This window comes from Protobothrops mucrosquamatus, unplaced genomic scaffold, assembly GCF_001527695.2.
Source record: "Protobothrops mucrosquamatus isolate PMUCROS unplaced genomic scaffold, P.Mucros_1.0 scaffold1978, whole genome shotgun sequence".
Lineage (NCBI taxonomy): Eukaryota > Metazoa > Chordata > Lepidosauria > Squamata > Viperidae > Protobothrops > Protobothrops mucrosquamatus.
This window is the reverse complement of record NW_015388094.1, coordinates 66,363-77,423: the sequence shown is the minus strand read 5'-3', so window position 1 is coordinate 77,423 and position 11,061 is coordinate 66,363. Positions and strand designations below refer to the sequence as shown.

General features: G+C 42.7%; 1 protein-coding gene across 1 annotated transcript in view; it reads left to right on the top strand.

Moving 5' to 3' along the window:
* Positions 1 to 11,061, top strand: part of SLC4A10 (solute carrier family 4 member 10) — a 55,242-nt gene that overhangs the window by 33,687 nt on the left and 10,494 nt on the right. The window contains exons 12-17 of the mRNA XM_029285637.1: positions 175 to 288; positions 997 to 1,158; positions 3,128 to 3,379; positions 4,470 to 4,538; positions 5,654 to 5,827; positions 8,596 to 8,718. Of these exons, the coding sequence (XP_029141470.1) occupies positions 175 to 288; positions 997 to 1,158; positions 3,128 to 3,379; positions 4,470 to 4,538; positions 5,654 to 5,827; positions 8,596 to 8,718 (894 nt within the window). The remainder of the gene's footprint in view (positions 1 to 174; positions 289 to 996; positions 1,159 to 3,127; positions 3,380 to 4,469; positions 4,539 to 5,653; positions 5,828 to 8,595; positions 8,719 to 11,061) is intronic.

The window sequence follows — 11,061 nt, the reverse complement described above, 5'->3', positions numbered from 1 at the left end:
GTTCACAAAGAAGACTTTAAAGAACAACAAAGGTGCTGTGCTCACAGGTAGTTTGAAGCACTTACTCTGTAAGGTTGTTGAAATCTGTAACAACCCTCCTGGTATTGCTTTTTCTTCCTGCTCATCTATGAAAACTCTTTGCATTCTTAGTGATGATTGGCTTAATATTTACAGGTACGGTCTGTGATAAGTGACTTTGCCGTCTTTCTCACCATCCTATCAATGGTGATAGTTGACTATTTCCTTGGCATCCCATCACCAAAACTTCAGGTTCCAAATGTTTTTAAGGTAATTGCTTATCAAGTTATGCTAGACCTCACAAAAATCTGGCATTTGTTACAACCAATACATCTTATAGCTATTTCATGCCGAACTTGATTGTAAAATCAGGAATAGGAAGTTTGTATAGCACATTTTTAATGGAGGAATTTAAGAATAAACTCAAAGGATAAATGAAGCTCAGGTTGCTTTACTTAACTAAGCTTAATAAGGACTTCCTTGCTCTGCTCCAGTATCCATGTTAAATCCCTAAAGACCTTGCAATATTAACAGCAGAATCCTGTATAGATTTTTTAAATATGTTCCTTAACACAGAGGTCCCCAACCTTTAGGGCACCAGGAACTGGTTCCGTGGAGAGAGGTTTTTCCGTGGATTGGAGGGGGCGTGATTTTGTGTGCTGCCTGCATCCCACAGATGGGGCTTCGCTTGTTTGTGCGGACCAGTTGCTGGCATGCCGTGGCCCACAGACCAGGGATTGGGGACCCCTGCCTTAACACTTTTTTATATTTTAAGAACAAGCACTGTGCCCATTTGAAATTTGCAGGGATTATTTTTTTTAAATTCTGAACCATTACCAGTGCTATTATAATGGTCTGAACCTAATGTAAAACATTTTGGTTTTATAACATATAGCACATTTTGCCCTTTTTTACAGGGCAAATGATGTTTTGATTTAATAAGTTTCAACCGTCTGACGTGTGCTTGAATTCTTTTAGCCTACCAGGGATGACCGTGGCTGGTTTGTCTCACCCTTGGGTCCCAATCCTTGGTGGACTATCCTAGCTGCTCTAATGCCGGCTCTTCTTTGTACCATTCTGATATTTATGGACCAACAAATTACAGCTGTTATTATAAACAGAAAAGAACATAAGCTAAAGGTAGGAAAGTAACTCCACTGAAGTTATTTTAACCTTTTATTTTATAATTCCAGGCTTTCTGCATATTTTTAAATGTAAATTATCTACTTGACAGCATTTAAAAACAAGTATTTTGTATCTTTCACTGCAGATTATCGGTAGAGAGAAGAATATATTTATTGATGCAAAAGAGGGTTAATGCATGTCAGAAATGGTGATGTTTTTTTTTGTTAGCATGAGTAGGCAAACCTGCTCCAGCATAGATGCTATTCCATAAATATTATCTGGTGGAGCATTTATGCAAAAGTTCTATACATCAGGTATGAAGATGTAATTTGAAATTAGTTCCAACACACTTAGTGGACTCTGACATTGTTCTGAATTGCATTATAGACCAGAATATGAAGAAATAAATAGCAGTGATCCTGTAAAACAATCTTATCAAAATTAATGTCTCCTGAATCATTTGGGTTACAATTTCTGTCATCAATAGTCTAACTTGGCTAGCATCTAGAGCAGGGCTTTTCAACCAGTGGTACGGGTACCATCTGTGGTACATTGGCACCTGACAGGTGGTACGCGACCATCCTAGAAAAGTAGTAGCGGGGAATGAGCTGAACCGGTGGCAGCACCGCACAAGCCTGAGCGAGAGACGGCTGGAGTTGCAAGGCTGTTAGGGCTCAGTGGAAGCGCCAGGATCAGTGCCGCTTTCCAGCTGATTGGCGCTTCTTCAGGGCTGTCAGGGCTCAGTGGAAGCGCCAGGATCAGTGCCGCTTTCCAGCTGATTGGCGCTTCTTCAGGGCTGTCAGGGCTCAGTGGAAGCGCCAGGATCAGTGCCGCTTTCCAGCTGATTGGCGCTTCTTCAGGGCTGTCAGGGCTCAGTGGAAGCGCCAGGATCAGTGCCGCTTTCCAGCTGATTGGTGCTTCTTCGGGGCTGTCAGGGCTCAGTGGAAGCGCCAGGATCAGCGCCAGGATCCAGCTGGAGCTTGGCGCTGATCCTGGTGCTTCTGCTGAGCCCTGAAGAAGCACCAATCAGCTGGAAAGCAGCACTGATCCTGATGCTTCTGCTGAGCCCGGAAGAAGCATCGATCAGCTGGAATGTTGCAGCATCTCCAGGGTCTTGTGATTTACATTCAGATGCTTGGCAACTGATTCATATTTATGACGGTCACAGTGTCCCAGGTCATGTGAAGTGACCAAAACCTGCTGCAACCACCCAGCAGATGGGGGAATAAAAACCAAACACCCCCACCCCACCCCCGCTGCCAATCCTCAACAGAAATGCTCACAACAATGAAAACCTTGGACAGGAGGAAGAGCGCCGGCGGGCACTGTCTTGCTCAGCTGTGGCTTGGGGGGCACTTTTTTCAGTGCCATTGTAACTTCGAACAGTCACTAAGCGAACTGTTATAAGTTGAGGACTACCTGTACTTTATCACTTTTTTCCTTTTTTTTTTTTTTGGTCATCAAGTTTTTGACACCTTGCTAGGCAACTGGTGGTACTCGGATGTTGCCATATCCTAAAAGTGGTACAATGGGTGAAAAGGTTGAAAAGCCCTGATCTAGAGAGTTGAAGGTTCTAATCTAAGGTTATTAGATTAGGAGAAATGGGAATAAAATAACATCCTTGAAATAGTACAATCTATCAAGCATTGGGCTGTGGTTTCTCACCTGGACAAATAATATATAGAAGGAACTGAAGATACATCTGTTCTTATGTATGATTATGAATCTTTCCCATCCGATGCCTTCCAGATGTATGGGACGACTATAGCTCTCAGAATCCCATCTAGGACAGAAGATATTAGATTGAGAAAAGTTGATATACTATAAGAGGAAAAAATAGGAGAAACTTTAATACAATTTCATGTACTTTTCGCTTACTGGCATATAAACATTTATTCAGTGCAACTGTTGGTTCATATACTATCTGAGTAGATGTTGCCTCCTATCCTTCTAGCTTTGTCAGTTGTCTCCTCTGTTTTAACAGAAAGGCTGTGGCTATCACTTGGACTTGCTGATGGTGGCCCTCATGCTTGGCGTGTGTTCGATCATGGGCCTGCCTTGGTTTGTGGCTGCCACTGTTCTGTCCATCTCTCACGTGAACAGCTTAAAGTTGGAATCTGAGTGTTCAGCTCCAGGAGAGCAGCCTAAATTTCTTGGCATTCGCGAGCAACGGGTCACTGGGCTCATGATATTTATCCTTATGGGCTGCTCAGTTTTTTTAACCAGAGTGCTTAAAGTAAGTATACACTTCGTAAAACCAAACTAAAAGTGAATTGCACTTTACGTACATCTGATGTCAGTTTGGAACACATGGGTTCTTATTTTAAAACAAACAAATGATACTTTTGTGATGCACTTTTTTGCCCATTTCACAATAAAGCATATGCTTTGGATCTGGAAGTCCATGGGTTCAAATGCTGGGTATTTCCATTTTAAACAAAGGATTTTAGGTTGCAGAGTATTAGAAAGATAGCTGGATGAGATCCTGGAGAACTGCTGTCCATCCAGATAAACTTGAGCTTCATAGATTTGACTAGAAAGATATTATCATATCTTTATAATACTAATTCAATATGAGTAATACCCATTCAGTAATAATTTGAATAATTCTAGTAATGGTAACTCAAGTTCCCTGTGCCATATAGAATCTTTAACATTTCAATAACGATGTATAAATTGTCATTTCATTTAATACATTCATAAAAGATATGGCCAAATTCAGAGGGTTGTTAAGATAAGCTCTTTTTTTCTCTTCTAACATCTGACCAGCAGCTCATTTTAAAAAATCTATTCTATTTGAGTTGAAAGACCCTGCTGGGCATAATAGAATTTCAAGAGAAATTTTTCCTTTTGTGAATAAAGCTGAATTTGAAGCAAGATGAAGTCAAACATTTTGGAAAAAACATTTTATGTAATGTATGTATGTATGTATGTATGTATGTATGTATGTATGTATGTATGTATGTATTTACATTTATAAGCTGCCCAACTCCATGGCTGGGCTCACATAGTATTTTAACTGTGGTTTATTGAGCAAATTATAGTGACCTGCTAAAGTCACAAATTGTAATCCACAATTTCATGCACTAACTTAAGCCAAAACCCAATACAATATAGTTCAGCATATGAACCCTGCAAGCTGAGGTTACAGCAATGAAACATCATCTATAAAGATAGACATTGTCACCTTTTGTCTGCTCTTCTGCGAGATCTCGATAGAAAAGTACAGTATAAATAAATAAATTGCCCAAGTTCTTCATTTTTTCATGCCTCCTGTCACTACCAATTTACTGAGACGATATACATTTTCCTTCTACTCTTTGCAGTTTATTCCCATGCCAGTACTTTATGGTGTATTTCTTTACATGGGTGCCTCTTCTCTCAAAGGAATTCAGGTAAAGTGGAGGATGTGAAATATTTATGTTCCTGTCTCTTTTGTTGCCATGATCAACACAACCAAGTTATTATTGCTTGCTATGCATTATTAAATTGGACACAAATGTGAAAAAAGCGCAACCTACATAAAAAGAGGCGATTAAACTTCAGCATTGGTAGCAAAACTCTGAATCATATCTCTAGACTGCCAGAATTATAGCTTGCATCTGACATATTACTGGGCCTATGATCCTGTTTCCTTTCCGACCCCTTTTCACCATGTGTTTCCTGCTTGGGAAACTTAGAGACACAATAGCTCAGGGGTAGGCAACCTTGAAAATGGCCACTTCCTCTCCCTCAGGCAAATAAGTCAATCTTCAACAGTCAGTGAGAAAAAAAAATATTTCTCTACGCCATCCCTGAGTTCCAGAAGTGGCTGGAATGGCTGCCGCCAAATTATTTTCAGTGGTGGGATTCAGATATGTGAACAACCAGTTCTCTGTATGGATGCCGCTTCCGGAAGTCCATTCTGGGCCCGGGCAACAAAAAATTAGCTATCGGTTCTGCCGAACTGGTGCGAACTGGCTGAATCCCACCACTGATTATTTTGCTACACTTGTTTGTACTCATGGATTTCAACTGTTTCCCCCAATTTAGGGCCCTTTGGATATATTGGATTTGAACTTTCCATTATCCACAGTGAAGAGTCAAAGGCCTTGTTAGCTGAAGAATGATGGTAGCTTAATTTTAACACATCTGAGAGGAAATGGTTTGTAGGAGGGCTGTTTTATGTAGGTTTTATTTGTTATTTAAAAATTCAGGTGTGTATCGAAAGAATGGAATTTAAATGCAGATCACAAGTAGATTATTTCTGAATTATTTCAATCTTACTCTGGTAAAGACATTCTCAGATATACTAGTACTTCTAAAAAAGTTTCTGAATTAGAGGCAAAACTAAGATTAATTCAGGAATCAAGAATCACAGAGATGGGGAAATCATGCAAAATCATAAGCAGTGGCAGACAATGGACAAGGCTTTGTGACAGTAGTTGCCTTGTTCTCCAAACATTACATTTGAACGTCTCTAAAGTAATGTCTTTCCCAAAATATAAACAATTAGTTTGTCCTTTGTTAGCTTTTTGACAGAATCAAGTTATTCTGGATGCCTGCCAAACACCAGCCAGACTTCATCTACCTAAGGCATGTCCCCCTTCGAAAAGTCCATCTCTTCACAGTAATCCAGCTGAGCTGTCTTGTGTTACTATGGGTTATTAAAGTTTCAAAAGCTGCCATTGTATTTCCAATGATGGTATGAATTCAATATTTCTATATTCATAAAAGATTCAGTGTTGTCTTTAAGGGACAGTAGTCGTTTTGAGCATGGATGTGATTATTACTGACTTCTTTTCCATAGTGAAAGGATAACATTTCTCATACCAACGTCATCCTATAACCGTGGTGGCGAACCTATGGCATGCAGAGCCCTTTCTGTTGGCACACACGCCAGAGGGATGCTCCCCTCCCTCTCTCCACGTGCGCCTGACTAGTGGGAACTGAAGAGGGCAGGGAAACCGAATCCAGCAGCACTCTCGCGGGAACAGCTGCGAGAGCTGGGCGGGGAGAGGGGAACCTATAAAAGGAGCAGGTTTTGGTGGGAGTGCAGTGAGAGAGCGAGTGAGTGAGCAGATGGCCTTTGGAAGTGACGGTGGGCATGAGTTTGGACAAGACAAGTAGGACGCGGCATCCGTTTGCGCTTTGCAGAAGGCTAGCGGGGGAAGGAGGACACGTGAGTTTGGACTTTGGAGAAAGGGAGAGGGGGGGAAGGAAGGAGGGGAGGAAGAAGGAAGGAAGGAAGGCTGCTGGGCAGATGTGCGGCCAGGCCTGCCCAGGTGACACTGAAGCCAGCCAGCCCTTCTGTGGCAGGGAGGGGGAGGGGGAGCAGCTACCCCCCAAACACCGCGCCTGTCTCTCTTTGGGCTCCCTCGGTGTCTCCCCCCCTCCAGGTTGGGGCTGGTCAGATTCCCCCCATGGGCAGCGCTGCACCTGCCACCAGCCCATCCCTGGCCAGCCCTCCTCCTTCTGCAGGCGGACTGCGGCTTACTGAGCCAGGTGGCACCTCTCCCCCATGCATCCTCAGGTGGAGGAGCTGGGCAGCTGCGGCTCTCGCTCCCCTTTGGCCTCCATCCGCCTGAGGCCTGAGCTCAGCATGCCCAGCTGGCCAGCGACGGGCTGGAGAGTGCCGGATGGTGGCAGCTGCCCCAGGATGAATGGTGGGCTGGGCTCTCCCAATGTCCGTGGGGAACAAGCGGCGAGGAGGCTCTGCACCCAGCCCAGCCCAGCCCTGGCATGGCATGGCACGGCAAGCGAGGCAGCAGCCTCACATGCGTCCCTATGAGTGAGTGTGCCCCCACCATGCCAGGCAAGTGGAACCGCGGCATCTGCAGCAGAAGAGTGCAGGTGGGCAGCAGAGGGCATGAGGAGCCCCGATCCCAGCACAGTCCCTCCCCACTCTCCTCCTCCCCCCTTGGAAGAGGTGTGGGGTTCAGGAGCCTCCACCTGCACCCCCCAACTCCCCCTGGTCCCCAGGGCATGCTGGCCATCTTTCTCCCCAAAGGAAGGAGATGAGCCACCTTGGCAGCAGCTGCTGGGCATTGGATGGGCATGGGGGGGAATTAGAATAACAGAGTTGGAAGGGTCATCTAATCCAGGGGTCCCCAACCCCTGGTCCATGGACTGTTACCAGGCTGCAACATGCCAGCAACCAGTCTGCGCAAACAAGCAAAGCCCCATCCATGGGATGCAGGCAGCACACAAAACCACACACCCTCTGGTCCACAGAAAAACCTCTCTCTGTGGAACCAGGCCCTGGTGCCCAAAAGGTTGGGGACCTCTGATTTTTCTAGTCCAGCTCCCCCCCACACACATACACACCGCTCAAGCACCATTTCTGACAGATGGCAGTCCAGGGAGGGGGGAGAGCAGGATTCTGGGCATCCAAGGAGGGGTGGTCTTAGGAGACACCACCCGCCCTGCAGGCCAAGGCTGGGTTGGAACACACACACACACACACACACACACACACACACACACACACACAATGACTCAAGAGGGGGGACCCCTCTGCCCAATGTTCTGCGATTAAGAGGCTCTGGCAAGTGTCGGGGGGAGTCAGAGGGGCAGTGAGCCCACCCAGATAGCCTCCAAGGACTGTTTGTATCATTGAAAGCTCTATTATTGTGTTTTTGGGAGGTGGAGTGAGTGAAGGATTTTTATTTTTTGCCTCGTTTTGCTCTTTTAAAGAGAACGCGCACCCAACACCCCCTTGCATAGCCAGAAGCCTTGCGCCATCACCATTTTCCTGCCACGCTCCCCCAGCCCCTCTCTCTCCCTTCCTTTGAAACAAACAACCCCCCCCCCCTGATCCTCCCGTTCCTGCCTTCTGAATTAAAACGAGAGAAAGCCAAGTTTTTTCTTTTGTGGTCTTTACATATTTAAACTGCAGCTAAAAGGAAGTGGGGAAGAAAACCATCGCGAGACACTCTTCTGTTTTAACTTTTTTTCCTTGTCGCTTTTTGGAGTTTTCATCCTGCTTTCATGAGACGGCAGCGTTTGGGAGGGGGGTGTAGCTGTCCCTTCCCCCCCCAAGACATCAGCTAAGCAAGACGCCCTCCTGCCCACTGCCCCACCCGTCAGAGACCCCCTGGATCTCCTCCAACCCTGCTCTGCCCCCACAGGCATCCCTTCCCAGGAGCACCACCCTGGCCACGCCCACCCCATCTGCCATGACCACCCTAGCCACGCCCACCCAGTGGGCCACGCCCATCCGGCACCCAGCGATACATAAGTGGCTTTTGGATTGCAGTTTGGGCACTTGGCCTCTAAAAGGTTCGCCATCACTGATCTATACTGTAACTCAGATAAATTACTTGCATGCTTATAGCAGTAAATTATTAGTGATGCTTGAGGGAATTTTGCAAAACAATTTTAGAACTGTAGACTTTGACTTTCTCCTTCTAAGAATAGATGTGTCATCTGTGCCTGTCAATAATCTTACCATAGTATAAATATTTGGATTAGGTCTTGGCATTGGTGTTTGTCAGAAAACTCATGGACTTCTTTTTCACCAAACGTGAGTTAAGCTGGCTGGATGATTTGATGCCTGAGAGCAAGAAAAAAAAACTTGAAGATGCTGAAAAAGAGGTATGCTTACAATATCTTTTCTGTCTTTGCCTCTTTGTTCTACAATATTATTGACTAAGCTTATTAAAATTCTATTTTGAAGCAGCAAATCTAACACACAACGATGCAGATAAAGGTGGCCAATTCACTAAGAGAGGATTTATTTGTGTGTCATTTTTTACATAAGTATGACCCCAAGACTTTTGGTTTGTTTGATAGAGCCTCTTGGTACATTTTTCATGCAAATAGGAAGTATATTTCCACATGGAGTAGCCAAAGCTCTGGTTTAAATATGAAGTACTGAATGAAATAATTACAGATACAATCCATCCAAACTTAAGTTATTTCTAGGAATCATTAAGATATCAATGTCTATGCTCAGTAATTATCTGAAATAGTGCAGGTTTGTGCATAAGAAATAGGAAAGTCGGCATGAGTTTTTTGGCTACAAAAATCCCTACGACTCTTCGATTGTTCCAACTCTTTGCTGCCATCTAATGCTTATCCAGAATTCTGCAGCTTGGAAAAGGAATACAAAGATTTATCAATATGTATTTGCCTGCTCTTAGATTTCTTTTACCCAACTTTTCTTTAGAGAAATAATTGAATCATACACCCGTGTCCAGCTGAAGTGATATGTTCTGTCTCTTACAATGAGAAGTGTCAAATGTAGACAAGATATTTCTTTGGCTTGAACAGAGATGCATTCTTTTTGGTCTGATTTGCTTTCTATGTTGCACTTTCTTTTTAGAAATATGAATGGTGGCAGAAAGCAAAATAGAAATAAGCATTTTTTTTCTTTTCAATTGCTATATTTTTTGAGCCCCTATTTTTACATGTTATGGCATTACTAAATATTTGAGGCTATTATTAAACCTGTTCAGCTGTCAAAATCCTGGGAAGCTGTGAAGCTCAGAAATGACAAAATTAACTAGAAATAAAAATTTTGACATGGAGCCTCTGGAATTTAATTGGAAAGACACCATTATGCTGGCTTTAAAAATAGAAATCTGTTCTCCATACAGATAGAAATGAAGTTGACAAGATGTTTTTAAAAGTCTGATTTGACTGGATCAAGATTTTCATTTTGTGGCTTAATCTTCAATATAACATTAAATTTCCATTAATAGTAACCATTAAGCATCAAGGTGGGAAACAATATTTATTCTCAGTCACTTATTTTGTCATGGATTAATGTGACATTCCTAATTGAAATTAAGTTTGATGCACACATGCATCCAAAAAAGAGGAAATCCTGTTATTTCAACAGTTCCTCATCATAATGGGTTAGTGGTTAGTTTTATTTAATTCCCATTGACGTAAGTGGGACACTTACTAACTTGTATTGTTCATGTTGATGTGGTCATTTAAATGCATTTGTTCCATTTTTTGTTCCAAATTCTCTCTCTGCCCACACAATATTCAGGTCACCATTACTTGGAAAGGGGTATTTAGAACATGGAGTAAAAATAGATTTGTTGTTACGAATCTGTATGGCCATTTTTATACCTTGGCCACATTTAAACGCTGGTTTCTGATGTTGCCTTTCCCCACAATTCTATGTTTATAAATAAACTTGTTTTTTTTAAAAGGTAAATGCAATTTTAGGTTGCATCTACAGAAGTAACATTTCCAAATCATGGGGAATAATAGTTGACAAACTGAGAGTATCACTGTAGTATTTCTTTTATCAATTATGACTCTTGAGCTAATAATACCTCTACTGGATACTTGTCCAGCAGATTGAGAAAAAAAGCCTAAAAATTATCAAAAAAAATCTGTTCTTTGAATGGAAACATCTAGCAAAGGTACAAAATTTTATTTGAGTGCAATTGCTATTAAGGTTACCTGTTGCCCTCTCTTCACTTAAGGGTATAAGACTAATGCCAGATGACTGAGTTTCAAGGTTGAATTGTAGAGTCGTTGGTACTCTCTTGCTTGCAGACTGATGATGTTACTTAATTTGATCATGAAATGTCTGCAAAAAAACAACCAAGCACCAAGGACTCCATAACTGGTTTAAGCTTTCCGCCAATGGGCAAAACCAGGGCAAGGGAATCAGTATTGTTTGGCTGAGCTGAATTGCTTGACAGAGGAGAAGAAGAATGCCATGAAATGAAAGAAGATACAGAATGTTCCCAAAATGAAATTGTGCTATTCTACTGAAATGAATAGAAATTACACACAATGCAAGAGAGAAGTACTGCAAATATCTACAGTATCTTCTCTCTATATCATCTGTCTGTCTGTCTGTCTATATCTATCATCTGCCTGCCTGCCTGCCTGCCTATCTATCTATCTATCTATCTATCTATCTATCTATCTATCTATCTATCTATCTATCTATCTATCTATCTATCTATC